Source organism: Stegastes partitus, unplaced genomic scaffold (assembly GCF_000690725.1).
Source record: "Stegastes partitus isolate 25-593 unplaced genomic scaffold, Stegastes_partitus-1.0.2 Scaffold1044, whole genome shotgun sequence".
Taxonomy (NCBI): Eukaryota; Metazoa; Chordata; class Actinopteri; family Pomacentridae; genus Stegastes; species Stegastes partitus.
The window spans coordinates 232,634-249,974 of record NW_007578775.1 but is presented as its reverse complement, the minus strand read 5'-3'; the positions used below and the strand labels follow the sequence as shown (position 1 = coordinate 249,974).

The window sequence follows — 17,341 nt, the reverse complement described above, 5'->3', positions numbered from 1 at the left end:
AAAGTAGGAAGAAGTCCTACACATTTGAAGCTTTTCCATTTTCTCCAGAACAATGACAGCTGCCAAACTGCTTCTGTTCTTTAACCAACAGTTGCTTCAAATATCAACAGATCTTCTGATTATCCTCCAATCAACCAATTACCTGTTTCATCTACAAACTGTCTGAAAAAAAAAACAGCAATTTTCATTATCAATTCATGCAACTATTATTTTCTTGGTGAAAATTAAAATTTCCTTTAAAAAAAAACAGTGAAAGATGATTTATTCCCTGAAGCCTGAATTGTTCTTCTCAGACACACAGAAGGTTCCTCTGATTTGTGCTGGAACGTCACATTCAGCATTTTCCAACGACAGACAGACTGTACATGTGTGTGTTTGCATGACTGCATGCGTCAGTGTGCATCAGCATGTGTGTAACTACGTGTGTGATTTATTTTGTGTGTGCACATGTATACTGTATGTGCACATAGTACAGTCGGGCCGGCATCAGCAGCGTCGTACATCTGCTCTCATCAGGACCAGTTTGTGATTTAGAGGACGTTTATGCAAAAGCAGGACATCGTGGCTCAGGTTGGACTGAGGTCTGGCTTCAGGTCAGGCTTTTAAATGAGAAGATCAATGCAGGCTAATGGCAGAGCGAACACATTATACCATTTACGGTCCTCACAACGGCGCAAAGACCGACACGTGGGCGTGTTTGCTGAAGCACGATGTAGGTCAGCACAAACTCATTCATGCCCGAGGTTGACAAGAAACACACTGACACCCATGTGTGTCTCCGTCCTACACACACACACACACATCTACAAAATACACAAAATATTACAGCAGGAACACACACAGACTTTGTGTCATAGGTCCAGATGACCCACAGCCCTACATTCACAGCCGCTCCATCAGACGTCTTCGATTACGTAAGAAAACAATTCTGATCGGCTTGAAGTGGCACCGGCAGCTTCAAGTCGAACCTCGAAACGACACAAGCGAGACGCGTGAAATCCCAGCGGCCCGGCCTCACTTTAAACACTGAACTCGGCTGCATTAGTCAGAATTCTTACTCCAAACATCTACAGTGTCGTTCTGAGGTTTCAGGTTTGACTCATCAATATAACAACCGCAGACATCAGTACAACTAGTCTGAGTTGTTGTAAACAGTGATAAGTGAAGTAATGGTAGCTGCTGTGGTGAAAATGAAAATGCTGTAAAATATTAAATCTTATAAACAAGAAGTTCGTGGGAAAACAAGTGGACATTTACAGTCAAATTTACTGGAACCCTGGCAGTAAAACTGCTTCTATTTGCCGTAGCTTTCACCCAGTCAAAAGCCCAATTTAGGATATCCATGACGAAAGTTTGACTTGACAAAAGTCCAGTTTGAGATCTCGACGACATTATTCCGACTGGTTTCAACGTAACTTACGGAGCTAAAAAGAGCAACTGAGATACGTTGAATCAAGAGGAGCTGAAGTTGTCTTGACCTGGAGTAATGACCAGTCAGATATTTTAAAGTGGACCTAATACCAGTCGTATTTCACAGATGAATCGTACAGATCTATAATGAGAAACCCCCAACACACATAAATGGCTAAAGTTAGGTTGTTTGCTGGTATTTGAAATGAAATCTGCAATACGTTTCCAATCAAGCTATTAAAATGTTTGCTGGTTAAAAGCTGCTGGTTGTTGCCCAAACTGAACCTCATTTCTGCTGTTTTTGATGATTTCCTGCAAAGCGCTCATTCAGCTCAGTGTCTCAAATGTGTTTTTTTTTTTGCTTGAATATGTGCGTTTATGGCGGCAGCTAATGCTTTATTTCACTTATGTAGGTTAAATTGCTAAGTGAAGCGTGTGGGCGCCCACTGAGTTTAGTCTGCTTTATTCTAGTAAGACTAGAGGAGAGCAGCTTCATGTTGTGTATAAACACGAGTCAGGCTGCAGATATCTGCAGAGATGGAATTTATTTGTTGGATTATTGAAAGGGGCTCCGTTGACACAAGCATATAATAATTGATCAGATTTATAGAGTGCTTTTCTAAGCACTCAAAGATGCTTTACGCTGTCAATTTTTCATTCACACACATTCATTCATTCATTCGCATTCACACCAGGCAAGGCGGGTGAAGTGTCTTGCCCAAGGACACATGATACATGTTACAGGGCAGAATCGAACCGCCGACCTTCTGATCATTGACCCACTCGCTCTACCATCTGAGTCGCAGCCGCCCATATGAGTCGAAATGTTATCTCCCAAGCATCTCTTGAAAAATGAAAGTGGATCGAAACTCGATTTCTTGCTGCTAAAAAGTGAGAAAAGACACAAAGCAAACAAACCTCCAATATTTTCCAGAGTGTTGTTGATGAAAACACCATTAAAAATACATTTTAAAAATGCTGGAAAACTGTGATCACGTGGCTACAAACTGAAATTTTTATCTGATTTAAATACAGAGAAACTGGAATTTTTATTACTATTTATTACGACTTGTTAAAGTACAAATTTTTGATGTTGACATCAGTTATAGTTTGGCTGTTTCTCTCTCCTTTTTTCTTTTACTGTGACTTTATCTGTAATTTAGTAAAACAGAAAAAAAATATCTGTAAAAGTATATATTTTTTAAATGATTTACTATTTTTCAGTCCTTCGTGTGCATAATTGTATTTTTTATTTTAATTTGAAAAGGTAAACATTGTAAAGATTCTTGACAGACATTTTTTTTTACAGTTAATCTGTGAATTAATACTTTTGTCTGTTGTTTAACAAAAACATAAATCTGTAAAATGACAGAAAATTGTTGTTAAATTGTCCAAATCCTGCCTTTAAAAAAAAAAAAAAAAAAAGACCTACAAGATAACGAGACGATATATTTGAGCTGTACACTGTCCACATCCTGATATTATTACAACAATAGAATATTTTTTGGCATTTCTGAATCAATTCAAGACACCGATGTGAATCCATCCCCACCTCTAACTCTTCTGCTTTGATTTTTGTAATCTGTGAATCAATTCATTCTGATTCCAGTCACAGCTTCATCACCTTTATTACCAACAGTCCACTTTTTCCTCCCTGACTCTCCTTCCACTCCATCTCTGCTCACCTCGTTTTTCTACTCTTCCCTCCTCATCTTCCACCACCTCTCATTATTTTGTCGTCTCCTCCCCAACACCATCCTTACATCTCCTCTCTTTTCCTTCCCTCGTTCCCATCAGCCATCTGATGTCCTGTTAGCGGTGACCTACTTGGAGTTGTGCCTCCTCTGGCCCGAGGCGAGGGCAGAACAGCGCACACACACCGACGTACCCACGCTGTTGATATTCTTTTTTTTTTTTTTTTTCATTACCAACTAAGTTCATGTACATGAATCATATCAAATCTGCATGGAATCATATGCACGCTCTGATTCCTCTGACCTCTTTTCTTTTTTTTAATGAAGACAGACTCCGCTCGACTCGTCACAATTGTGCTGTTCAGTTTTTTTTTTCCTTGTTAATCTTCAAATGATTGTTTTAGATTCGGTGCTGTGTTGGACGGTGTGACCGGCCCCAGAATTCACTCTGCGGTTGGACGAGGAGCCCAAACGAACAGCCAAACTAATGACGAGCCGGATTCAGCCACAAGGAGGAGGAGGAGGAGGAGGAGTCCTGCAGCAGATGGTGAGAGGCAGCAGAGGACTGATCTGTGGATCACACGAGGTGGGGTCGCAGCGAACCGCAGAACATCTTGGGCAACTGAAAACGAACTATTTTTCAACCAATTAGTCAAAGAGAAAACAGAAATCTGCACGTCTGGCCGCTGTGCACTCAATGACTCTGCCTACCAGCTTGATTAGCATAAATGAATCAGAATTTCAGCTTAAAACTAATTCTATTTATTGATTTCTTTACTTGAGCATTAATTATTTATTTATTACAATTATTAGAACTAATTGTATTTAATTATTCCTCTGCTTATTTACGTATTTTAGTCTCTTCAATGTATATTTTACGACTATTTTGCCCTTCATCTATACTTTAATAGTGGTTATTTTATTTAATTTATTCATTTATTCTCATCTGGTGTTGCCTTGTTGCATCTATTATAGAGGATTCCTCATTTCCTGAATCCTTGTGTTTAAATTACTTTATTTATAAATGACGTTGGGGGTTGTTTGTAATGTTTTATTGCATTTTTATTCCTCTTATCTGTAAATCACTTTGTGTTTCATTTCATTTCTGTGAAAAGTGATATATATAAATAAAGTCTGATTGATTGATGAACATAAAAAGCTGGTATTTGCAGCCTATTAAATCACCTTGTTTTATACTGAAACGATAACAGAACCAGTCAGCGTGCCCAAATTCACATGATTTCTGAAGATAGGAGATATTATCCAGCTTTACTGTCATTGCACAGAGAAAAATGAAATGCAGTCTTTGCATTGTAATCTTTTTGATCTGCTAGCTGCGTTGTTTCAAATTGTAAACAGGATCTGAAAGTTGTTCAGTCCTGATGCTGTTTGTAAAGTTTACGCTCGACTTTTCTGCCACTAAACGCAGCCGCACCGACGACTTCTCGGTAAATGTAGGAATTTAATGTTGTGGCCTATCTAACAACAGTCGGTCTGTTTTGTGACTTGTCAAGATCATAAAAGACCTGAGAAACGATGCATCCAAGAAGAAAAGAGTCGTCATCTGTTAAATGTGCTCTCCCATAGAAGCAAAAATGAAATACAGCTAAATAAAGCTAACCGACGAGGTGTTAAGGGCTGACTCCAAGTAAACCTTCAGTAAACGCTGCCAGAAACTACGGATTAATCCTGAAGACTGCTGTAGTTTCTCCATATGAAAGGAACACCGGTGATTGTCCAGCCAGTGAGAATTTGGTCGGATGAGAGTATCTCAGTTATATCTGGACACCAACACAAAGAGACTGAAGACACCGATGGGGTTTTTGCTGGTTTCTGGTTTCACATCAATTAAAATGTGTGAAACCTACAGCTTGATACCTCATTACATAAACGAGAAAACTTAAATAGATCTGTAAAGCTCCTAAGGGCCAACACATACCAAACTGAAGTTCCATGAACACCTTTGCACTTGACAGACTGCAAAAAGCTCTTATCACAGTTGAAGTGGTATTATGACACCTGTACAGATGGTTTTCTCCTGACTAGATCTTTGCTTGTGTTGCATCTACTTCCAGATGTACATCACTTTGGATAAAAGCGTCTGCTAAATGAAATGGTGGAACTGTACGTATATACATACCTGCAATCAGCCACCTGAGTAGTAAAACACACTGGACATGCTTTGAGGAAAAACCTGTTTCCAGAGTGGCTCAAAGAAATGCAAACTTTAGACACCTATTATCAGCTTTTCCTTCATGTTTGCCATCGGCCAGGTGGGCATTCATCACAGTCTGGACATTCTGTGGTGAGATAAGTTGTACACCAAATAACTGCATAATTCACAGAAACATTCAAACCTTTGCTGCGTGTCACACTCTTCCGAGCTTGTCAAACTGTTAAATGAAGGCACAATCTTTTTCAAACGTGTCTGAGAAAAATGAGGACAGCGTTAACCGAGAGACAAGAGCAGAACGGTCACCGTTTTTGGCTTCGAATCAGCCTCACAAAGCGGCAGCAGCGAACACTCAGGGGTCTGTTTGTAGCTTCTCTCAGAGCGACGGCCACCAACCGCCAACAGCCTGCTTTTACCTTACAAGGCCAGGTCCCTCTCATTGTGTGCCTTCGCTGCTACAGGAGGTATTTCCACTTCAAATACATGACATTATTTGTATATTACATTTAACACGCGGGCCGTATACCGCAGAGGTTTCAGGCGCTGAGACTGAAGTAATGAGGCGTTCGACGATACGAGTTAAATCCATGCAAAGGGCAGTAAAGCGCTTGTATTTTGTGCGATCGACATCTACAGATTTGCTCACTGTGCCAGACAATGCAGTGATTATAAAGCAATGATTTCATCTGCAGGCTGCACATTGGTGAAGACCGCCGGTTACTCGTGAGCAATGATGATTTTCACACTATTTGCGACGCCTGACGAGAGAAAGAGAAAAATATGTCAATAAAAACAAATAGATGTGCTGATTCTTTTTCTGTTTCTCACAAACAAGACCTCTTGCTAATGACGAGACAAGATTATTGCTGTTAATATCAGCAAAATAATAAATAAAACATTTGCGAGCAATCGTTGATGTAATCGTACACTGGAATAAAACTAGACCGAATCTATGCACAGTTTAAAAAGGAATCCTGGCAAATGTAAGAAAATACCGTTGACCCAACACGAGTTGGTCAGCTTTCTGAGGACAGAAACCAAGATTCCCAGGAGAAAAAAAAAATCCTCATCAGTTAAATGTTTTCTCTCGTTGAAGTCAGAATGAAACACTGATAAATGCTTTTATTAGTCTTTAGTCAACTAGTCAAACTCACTACCTCCTGTCTGGTTTTTGAAGCGTCACAGTCGTTTATTCTCATCAATAAAAGCAATAACTCTTGGATTCTGGCCAGATTTTATCCTAAAATAAATTATTTCAACAAATTTATTTCCTCCATGGCAGCAACATATGTTAGAAACTCTTGCAGGTTAAACCGGGCAAACCAAACAGTTAATTAAAAATCAACAACTGTTATGGACAGATAGCTAATGGTTGACAAAGCTGCTGATTATTTTTTAATTCTTAATCGTTAAAGTCTCCAAAAATGTACCTGAACTGAAGGTGGCGTCTCCAAATGTCTTGTTTTGTTCCACTACGAGTACAAAACCCTTCAAACTGGAGAGCAGCAAGTCCTCATTTCGTTGCAAATACTATTTACTAGACAAATTTATCACAATGAAATGTCTCATGTCAGCTGATATTGATCATTATTGACCATTTTTAATTATTCACTTTTGATGAAGACCCACAAAATGGAAGATTACTTTTCATTTAACGACTTTTGTCCATTTATCACAGTGCACAGGTAATAACCTTAATGTTAACACAACAATGACGAACAGAAAAAATAAATGAATTGACACAAATAACTATATTTTGTTTTTCTATGGCAGTTTGCATCCAATGCTCTTATGGTTATTCATCGTTGGAAGACCTGGGCGATAACAGCTTATCTGAGCAACCTAACCCAGGTGTCCCGATCCTTGGCCACTTCCTCCAGCTCCTCCTGGGGGAGTCCAGGACATTCCCAGGCCAGGAGGGACACATAATCCCTCCAGTGTAATCTGGGTCTGCCCTGTGCTCTCCAACTGGTCGGCTGTGCCTGGAAAACCTCCCTGGGGAGAGCTCAGGTGGCATCCTGACCACGTGTTTGAACTACGGCTGCAACTGACAATGATTTCCATCCTTGACTAATGCGTTGACTATTTTATAGATTAATCAGTTCGTCGTTTGGTCTATCAATTGACAGAAATTGATAAAAGAATGTCGACTAGTGATTCAAAAAGCCCTCAAATGTCTTGCTTTACCCACAACCCAAAGATATCCATCCATCATCTCTACACCTTAATCCTCACTAGGGTCATGGGGGGCTGGAGTCTATCCCAGCTGACTCAGGGTGAAGGCAGGTTCACCTGGACAGGTAACCAGTCTATCACAGGGCTACACTTAGAGACAGACAACCAAGCACACTCACATTCACACCTACGGACAATTTAGAATCACCAATTAACCTCAGCATGTTTCTGGACTGTGGGAGGAAGCTGGAGAACCCGGAGAGAACCCACGCTGCACGGGGAGAACATGGAGACTCCACGCAGGAAGATCCCGGGTGTCCTCACCGGGACTGCTAGCGAGGCGACGGTGCTAACCACTGAGCCACCGTGCAGCCCTGTAACCAAACTTGAAATTATTAAAAATTTAGAAAGCTGGAATCAGAGAAATTTGACCTTTTTTTTTGTCTTTAAAATAACTCAAAACGATGAATCAATTATCAAAATGCTTGGTGATTAATGTAATAGTTGACAACTGAGCTCACCTTGCTTTTGATGTGAAGGAGCTGTGGTTCTAATTCTACTTGGGTAATTCAAAAATTGAAAGAAAAAAAACTTTGTCCTCTGGAGGCAACACAAAAGCATGTAGAGCAGTTGGACAGACAGGTAGCATCAACTGCATAACAGCAGTAGCAGCCATGTGGCAGTTAAAATAGGATGGAAAATTTAGCTGATAATTGATAACCAAAATTCTGTAGATTCTGACTGAGAATCCAAAATAATGTCAAAGTAACAGATTCAGCTTCAGCCTGCATCCGTTCCCAACTGCTCTCTTCACCAGACAGTCATGTGACCAAACACTACACATGCTGCATAAACAGACACTTACTGGTCACCTCTTTATAATGAATGTAGAGAAGCAGGCAGCACACAAAAGGTTTTCACACCTGTAGTTAAAAACTGCAGCCTCTTGCAGTTATACAATCGCACCGTGCATTAGTTGTGCTGCACCGGTTCAACATGGCACCACAACAGAACCAGAAAGAGAGTTTTGCTTTAACTGAAAAAAATAACATGAAGTCATGTCAGCTTTCATGTGTGACCAGGCTCAGGTTTGCCAAGCTTCTGATCGCAAACCGATCTTTTTCCAGCCTGCCTCGCCCCCGCAGGAGCTGTTCCTGGCAGCGGCGCCGAACGTGGAGGCCGATACTCCTTCGACTGGAAAACCAATCGCCATGGTTTCCAACCTGAAAACGCGCTCGACGACCAGCGTCCAGCCCTCCTGCAGCGGCTCCATGTGTTTCCAATGAGCAGCGGGAGGTCGAGTTACATTACGACTACCTCTGCTGACGGCTAACCGGTACCAGCTGTGGACGACCCAGAAGGAACAAAAACAGGACGGGGCTGTGAATGGGGGAGGGACGTATGAGAAGGCCACCTCGGGGTCTCCGCGGAAGAAAACCCACCTTGGGGATTTATGAAAAATGAACGCTGATGGCCGAGTTCAGAGCTTCATTCCTCCCTGTTTCACATCCTGCTCACCTGTTTTTATGTGGACCTGTAATATTTTACCTTTGAGTAAACATTCCAGGAACTATCCAGATATTCCAAGTGTCTCTCCGCGAAGACGAAAGCAGCAGTTTAAGGCTCTGACTGTGAACAACGTAAGCTCCAACTCGTGTCTCAGTGGAGATGTGGGTGGTGTTATATTGGGCTAACAGGTCTCCTGCAGGAGCAGTGCATTTCACAGACAATGTTAGACGACTAGCTCAGATAGCCCCTCCGTTAATCAAAACAAGCCAAAGCTCTCTCAACCATATTTCTGTGATTTCATGTGCAAGACAGTTGAGCTAGCTAAAATAGAGAAAACAGAGCTACTCTACCTGCAAGGCTGTCATTGTTATGCACATTCAAAACATCCAAGTCATCCCACACAGCTATGGGCACTCAGAGCCAGATGCTTCAGCTGAGCAGAGCATGCAAATCCACTTTAATTATCGGTTTCGGCAGAGACGGAACAGAAAAGTCAGCACAGCAGTTCATCTCCTGCTGTTTGCGCTTCCTGACAGCAGCCCGATATCTGCAGACAGCTGTTAGCGACTCCGCAGGTAGAGACGGACGGAATAAAAGTTCCCATAGACTCCCATTACGTTGCCTCTTCAACCAAACACTAATACATCATCATACGGATAATAAACAGTTCAGCATGCAGAGTCCAGCTTTCTCTCCTCAGATCAGAATTCTGTTTTAGTTCCTGGTTGCTTGACGCTAACTTATTTAAGCATTCGTCCTCATTGCGAATATTAGCAGCTTTTTATTTATGGCCACAAATTTGTCTGAAGACTACATCCACTGTCATATATTTTCATTTTGAAAGCTGTATTAAAATCTGGAACTAGGGCGAAGCCATATAGCAGAAAAATATTTAAATGTTTAATTTTAGTCAATAATTATTCTTGATTTTATAAAAATTATTACCTGTTTTTTTAAAATAAAGAACAAGCCAAAACAGATTTATTTGAATTTAACCACTTTAGCCAATTTATCGAGGTACGTGGATAGTCATTTTTAATGTTAACACCAATTAAAACATGACACAAACACAAAAGAAATCAGGACAGTAAATAAATTAGTACATCAGGAAGTGCATAGGCGGCGAGGTTAAGGTTTAGAGTGGCTAGCCTGGACGTGAACCCCAACATCAGGTCCATCAGGCTGCCATGAAATGGATCTACGTTTTCAAAAATAAAAATGTTATTTTTACCAGATCGTTTTCAAGAAAATCTTTGTTTACACAAACCTGCATAAACACGTCATTCAGAGCTGCTATGAGCTGCCACACCTACAGGGGGCAGTGTAACAAGAAGCATAAAGCCATGCTAGCCAATCAGAATCCTGGAAAAAAAACAACAACGAATGGCACGAATTACTTCCTGTTACGTCAACAATAATGGTGCGAGGGTTGTTTGTTTGGACCCACAGAAGTGGAGCTACTCCTGAATGTTAAAAAACAAGCACGGCTTTAACAGCGTCTATTTCTATCACAGTAGCCAAACTGTAAACATGGATCGGACGCATCACATTTTTGTCGCATACCGTGACGTCAAACTCCGTCTCCTCCTGTCTACATGCAAACGTAAAGACAAAGTTTTCAGATATGATCGTTTTCGGTGACTTGTAGCTTCGTTTACATGTAAACCAAACGCATTGAAATACCACTGTTTTTAACAACAAGAAACAAGAAGCAACAAGAAACTTCGGTGGCAACAGACTAGAGCGCCTTGGTAGACCTGCACAAAAGTCACAAGGAAAGGCCAAGAGATTTAAAGTTTAGGGAATAAGCTGGGCTGTTTATGAGCCACAGAGGGGTTTTTGTTGTGCTTCCATTAAATCTAATGCATTTAAGTCAAACTATCAAACATTCTCTGTCGATAAATGTTTCATTTTTTTCTGACGATTGCCAGTAAACGTCATATCATTTATCGCCCAGTCCCAGGTGGAACTAAAAATTATGCATGACATACAAGGTCAGCGGATAATAAGGTCTGGAAGTGAATGAACCACCAGGTGTCGTTGGCTGTGTCCGAAATCAGTCACCACACACTGAATAGTTTGTAGTGCTGCATGAATGTTAAGTTACAACTGTTAGACCCTATATAGTGCGCTCAATGTATCCCATAATGCAACACGAAAAGTAGCGTCGCACCACAGTCGCTAACAAGCAATATGGACCATCATGCATCATGTCGAAGGAGAACGATTTACGGATGAGAGAGCCGACTGAGGATTGGTGGTGTTTCTACAGACGGCTATTTTACAGTGTTGAGGCGTATTTTTGGTGAAGTTATGGTGCGAAAATACCAAAATTCTAAATAAATTATTAGTATTGATGTGCTTAATGCAAGCAGAGCGAAACAAAGAAACAGAGTTATTATCATTTATTAATTTTGGAAAAACACATTTAGCATAACATGAATTTAATCACAAAAAAATGTCGGTCGCTTTGCTACAACAGCCGACATCAACCTGTCTTAATCGAATAGTAGCGTCTCAAAGTGTTCATGTTGCCGAGGAGCTCCTGACGTGGTTGTTAACTACATAGTGGTACCGAGAGAGGTGGGAGAGAACAAATTGATGATGTCGGTCACAGCCTTTGTTTTGTTCTGGAGAGAGGTCATGTGACAGGAAGTGACGAATCAGGAAGTGATGTGTGGTGACTGATAAGACCCTTTGTTTCCCAAATATTGCCTGTCCAGACTAAAACAACAAAACTGTCAAACTAAAACAAGATCAGCAGCGATTTTAAAAAGTGTCCAGTCCTAAAAAGCCGTAGTGTGAACATTATGTGTAAAAACAGCAGAAGTAAATCGTGCATCACTGTGGATGCAGCTCCACTGTTCAGGTTGTTGTCTTTCCAAGTTACCGACGTGTAGCATCGCTCTACAACCACCAGTGAACCTAAAGCTGTAGTTTTCCAACTGAGAGCAGATTCAGCTTTAGAGTAGCTGAGGCCCACTCCAGTGAACATTTAGGGTTCTTACAGGTCAAACTCAAGAATTAGGATCTCCACAACTTGGCTGTAAAAATGTTCCACTTAGAATTTTAGCATCGCAGCAATTAATGTCAACCAGTAGCCGACATGTCAGATCTTCTGCTGCTCGGACCATTTTCAGGTCTCTGATTAAGTTAGCATCCAATAACGGACGAACACTGAACTTAACGATGACCAATAAAGGATCTGAAAGGATTTCCCATTAATAAGTGGATCTGACTGAATCTAAATTTAGAGTCACATGTGTATATAATCTAAGTAATCCCGTTCACAGAACCTGACTCTTGCCGTCATCTATTACAGAATATGAAAATGCAAAAACAAAAAAAATGTAATTAGCGAGATAAACACATAAATAAATGACTGAAATCAAGACCTGACTGATCAGAGCAGACATAAAAGAAATAATAATTATCTAAGCAGGCATTGAACAAGTCAGACAGCTTGTAATAATGATGACATGACAGCATTATTATTATTACCTGTATAATGAGCAGCTGTCCCACTTTGAATAAATCTATGGCTTAACACGGGTCGACCCCCAATCCAAATATTTAGCCCTTAAAACAGGATCAGCAGCGCGATGGCGTTACGTAACAGCGCCCATCATCTGCTGGCAGCACAAATGTAGGCCATCCTCCGAGTCAGCGCTGCCGGGCCCCGTTTGGACATGTAGTACGAAGAGTTTAATGAGCTAGAAAAGAGTTTATTTATTTATTTACTTCTGAGGAGACGCGATGCGACCGCTGAGAGGAGGAAGTTACTGCTCACGAGTCACTTCAACGACAGGAAGAAGGAAAGACGGGAAAAGTTAAAGGAAACCGGACAAAGGAAAGTTTAAAAAGAAAAAGTAAATTGACAAAAAAAGGTGCATGGATTGAGAATCCAGTTTACTAGGGCTGGACCCAAACATCAGAAAATCAGAATATTCGTTCGTTGTGCTGGTATCCAGAGAGAGATCCGAATATTCGCCCGCTACCCGTCGCCACCATCATCGCTCTAAATTACAGACGATATCTCATAAAATCACAGAAAAACGTCATAATTCACATGTTGACAGTAAAAAATAAAGGAAAAAAAAGATTTTTATAGATAATTCCAGAAAATGTATTTGAGTTGCTATTTTACAGATTTCCCACTTTGTTGAATTACAGATAAAATCTTGCAAAATTCCAGAAAAAGTATTTGCATACTGACTGTAAAAAAAAAAAAGAAGTTAAAAACTGTCACTAACGTCAACATCAAAACTCTGTCTTTCAAATCGTAATTTGTTCTCTTACAACATTTGACTCTGAAATTACACCGTTTTCTCTGTATTTAAATTGGCAATGATATGATAATTTTACAGATATTTGTCATTATTTAAAAGAAAAATTATGTATATTAAGGAATAAAAAATATATAGACTTGTAAAATGCTAGTTTACATATTTTCAGCTTTGTTAAATTACAGAAAATGTCATAAAAATCACAGAAAAGGTAGTAATTTACATGTTCATTGTAAAAAATAAAATAAAATAAAAAACACATTCACATCAAAAATCTGTATTTTCACAACGTGAGATTGGAAAGTTTTCACTATTTTACTAAATGTAAATCAGCCAAAAAGTAGAATTATTCAACAGATATTTGCCTGTATTTTTTTCTTCTTTTTATTTATTTTTTTCTTTTACAGATTTTATCTTTTTTTAATCCTTGCTGCCAGATTGTCCCTCTTTTTTGCTTTTTAAAATTTTTTTTACAGCCTTTTTTTTTTTTAAATTTATCCTTTTCTTTTAAGATTATGTGAGTATGTCTACATGCACAATTATGACGTTTCAGCACCAAGGATCTTGTATTTATGTTCGTATCAACGTATGCGAGTGCTGAAACGTCCTGCCGTTACCAGGTTACTAGTGTGTATCCTGCAGATTTGTCAGCGTCAGTGGATTCTGATGCATCACTCCGTCTGTGCGTTGCCCTTTACAAAAGCCTTGATTGACAGTGAAATTCTCACACGCAGCTGCACAAATGTAGTGAATATGAAGCGTGGCGGCGAACAGGTGAGCAGCTAGAGCCGACGGAGGAAGAACAGTTGTCCAGAACAGCCTCGGCTGCCCACACACTCACGCTGCAGTCATGCCTCCGCTAACCAAACAGAGGAGGAGAATCTCAGCTGCTCCATATCTTAAGACGCCATCGACTGCAGCGAGACTCGTTCTATCAGTGAACAAACTAATCCGCAACTTTTACAGCAAATAAAATGCAGGACATCAACAAAATCCTGCATCTCAGATTCACAAATATTCCAAATTTCTATGTGTTAAACGAGATGAAACTCAACATCTTTGAGCTTTAAACTGCTAATTGTTCAAAAAACACAGCAAAAAAAAAGATTAATCAAGAAAATACTAAGTGGATATAATCAGTGATGAGACTGAACCTGCTGCATCCTTACAGATAAGCAGAGTAGAGCTGCAACTAACAATTGTTATTGTCAGTTATTGCCTCGAATAATCGACTAGTTTATTCTAAAAATGTCAGAAATTGTTCTGAATGTGAATCTTGTCTTGCTTTGTCCACAACCAAAGAGATATTCAGGTTAATATTCACACTTAGTGAGCTAGAATCTGACAACTTTCTACATTTTTCTCATCAAAAAAGGCTGAAATTGGTAAATCGATTATCGAACTACTTGGAGATTTGTTTCATGTAATAACTGATAATTAATCAATTAATCATTAGCAGCTACGTCCTGGTAAACATGTCAATTGTTAGATTAGGGTGCAACTAACTATTTTCAGTCTCGATCCATTTCCTGAAAATCACTTTACAGCTTCAATCTTGGTTTTTAATCTTTAAAGTCTGTCAGAAAATGGTCAAAAATGTCTTCAGAGTCCCATTTTGTCCAACAAACATCCAAAAATATTCACCTTACTCTCACATAAAGCAAAGAAAAGCAGAAAATTATACCATTCGAGACACTGAAACTAAAGAAATCTAAACATTTTTTGCTTGAAAACTATTGGTGGTTAATGAACCTAGCATCCTGTTACTCTTTCTATTTAGGAGAAGCACCTGAACGCATCATCAGCTTTGTGAGACTAGATTAGAGCTACAAATAAATATTCAACCAACAAAAACACGTGTTGTAATGTCAGTTTTTATGTGGGGATTAATCAGTTATAAACAAATCATCCATAAATCCTATAAACTGGTAACGTGTCTTTAAAAAGACAACATTTGTATACTTAAAGCTGACTTTTCATTTTTTTTAAAGCAAGGAAGGAAAATGCAATAAATATGTTGTACACAGTGGTGCATTGGAGGGTTTTTTGCAAACGTTACTAAAAACATTTTTTTTAAAAAACCAACAAATATAAAGTATAAAAATATGCGTATAATATTGTAAATCAACTGTTACAGGGAACAGGTTCAGCATGGTGCTTCGAGGTGATTCCAGCTGCCTAAATAAGCCCAAAAATAAGGTTTTCTAATTCATGCTGTTGTCAATAATAAACATGAAACATCAGCAAAACTAAATTACTGCAGCTCTTCTCTCAAAGCAACTAGATTCCTTAGGATGAACGTTTCACCCTGCCAGATTCAAACTCTCCTCAGCCTCATTCTGCTGCCCTAAGTTTGAGTTTTGAGAAATTCCCTCTTAAATATTCTGTTCAAGGTTTTAGGTCACACTGAAACAATCTTCAATTGTCAGTTAAGCAATAATATCTCGCTACAGGAATATAGAACAATTCTGTCTTTACGTTTAAGCAAAATTTAGTTGAATTAAATTCATATTTCCAACAAAACAGAGAGAGTTGCTTGTATATTGCAGCTGAACTGGTTTATGGCATATCCTGCCCCAATGAACAACCAATTAGGTTTAATGCCAGACTCCCTTTACAAAATGTCTATTTAAAGGAATCACCGCCTCTTTGAAAAGAACTAACAAGTTGCAGAAGATGATTTAAGACATTTCACAAATAACCTCAGGCCTCTTTTTAATTCGGCACATATACATTATACAAATTCAATATTACAAATCAGTAAAATAAAAACTTCCAGACTGCCAAACTAAACATCCCTGACATCTGGATCCCAAAAAAAAACAAAAAACAAAAAAACAAGTTTGAGTTTAGCTTCGAGCAAAATTTCCTCAACATATTATTTACTCGAATTGAATTCACATTTTAGTAAAACTGAGTTGAACTGGGTCATGGTTTAAGGTGCAAATTAATTAGACACCCTGTCCCATTTAAGAACCAATCAAGGGTCCCGCCAGACTCCCATTAACAAATCTCTAATTAAAGGAATCGGTGCCTCTTTGCAAACGTTTAGCAGGTTTCAGAAGATGCTTTAAGACATTTCACGAATAAACTAGAACCCCTTTTTAATTCAGCACGCATACAATACACAAATTAAATATCAAAAATCGGCTAACTAGAAACTTCTAGACTGCCTAACTTAACATCCGTGACATCTGGATCCAAAAATGTAAAACAACTTTGAGTTTAGCTTTCAGCAAAATTTCTCCACATACTGTTAACTTACATTAAATCAGTATTTTAAGAAAACAGAGGAAATATTATAGCTGAAATGGGTCATGGTTTAAGGTGAAAATTAATTAGCTATCCTGCCCCAATTAAGAACCAATCAAGTGTCGCGCCAGACTCCCGTTAACAAATCTCTGTTTGAAGGAATCCTCGCCTCTGTGTAAATGTTCTACACGTTGGAGAGGATGTTTTGATGCATTTAACCAATAAACCTGAACCCCTTTGTAAGTCGGCACACATAAAGCGCACATATCAAATATTAAAATCTGAAAAACACAAACTTTTAAAACTCTCATCCTACAGTCGCCACAACACGCAGCGGCGTGAAGCCAATTCTTAAAAAGTTGATTTTTCACAAAAACACACGTTTACAGTGGAAAATGTCAAAGCCGAATTCCCGTTCAGTTCTCGGTTATTTATCCGGACAAAAAGTCAGCTTGTAAAATTAAAAATAAACGCGACGTTTGACTTCTCAGTAAAAGCGAATGGTAATATAACGGAGTTCGGTACGGTCATTCCAACGCTCCTCTCTCCGAACCGCCTACTCCCCGCCGACTACTGCCTCCGACATGGCATTTTGGACCGGACCCGGACACACCGGGCGTCACCTACCTGGACATAGTTGCTCTCGCAGTACTCGGCGACCCTCTCCAGGTTGGTGAAGCTGTCCAGTAAGGCTCTCCGTCCCGCAGGAATCTCCTCCTCCAGCAGCATCTGCAGCTCCGCCATCTTTACATGGTTCGAACTAACGGCTGCGGCGCGAGGCTCCACTGCATGAGTCCTGCCGCCTTCAGGGTCTGTGGGAAAAAACTAAACCACCGCTGCAA

The 17,341-nt window shown here is 39.6% G+C and overlaps 1 protein-coding gene across 10 annotated transcripts in view; it reads right to left on the bottom strand.

Annotated features, from left to right (window-relative positions):
- LOC103367396 (abl interactor 2-like) overlaps positions 1-17,251 on the bottom strand; it is a 46,488-nt gene extending 29,237 nt beyond the window's left edge. For all 10 annotated transcript variants that reach the window (XM_008295405.1, XM_008295409.1, XM_008295407.1 and 7 more), the window contains exon 1: positions 17,127-17,251. In XM_008295405.1, the coding sequence (XP_008293627.1) occupies positions 17,127-17,243 (117 nt within the window). In that variant the 5' untranslated portion in view covers positions 17,244-17,251. The remainder of the gene's footprint in view (positions 1-17,126) is intronic.
- Positions 17,252-17,341: the final 90 nt, after the last annotated feature.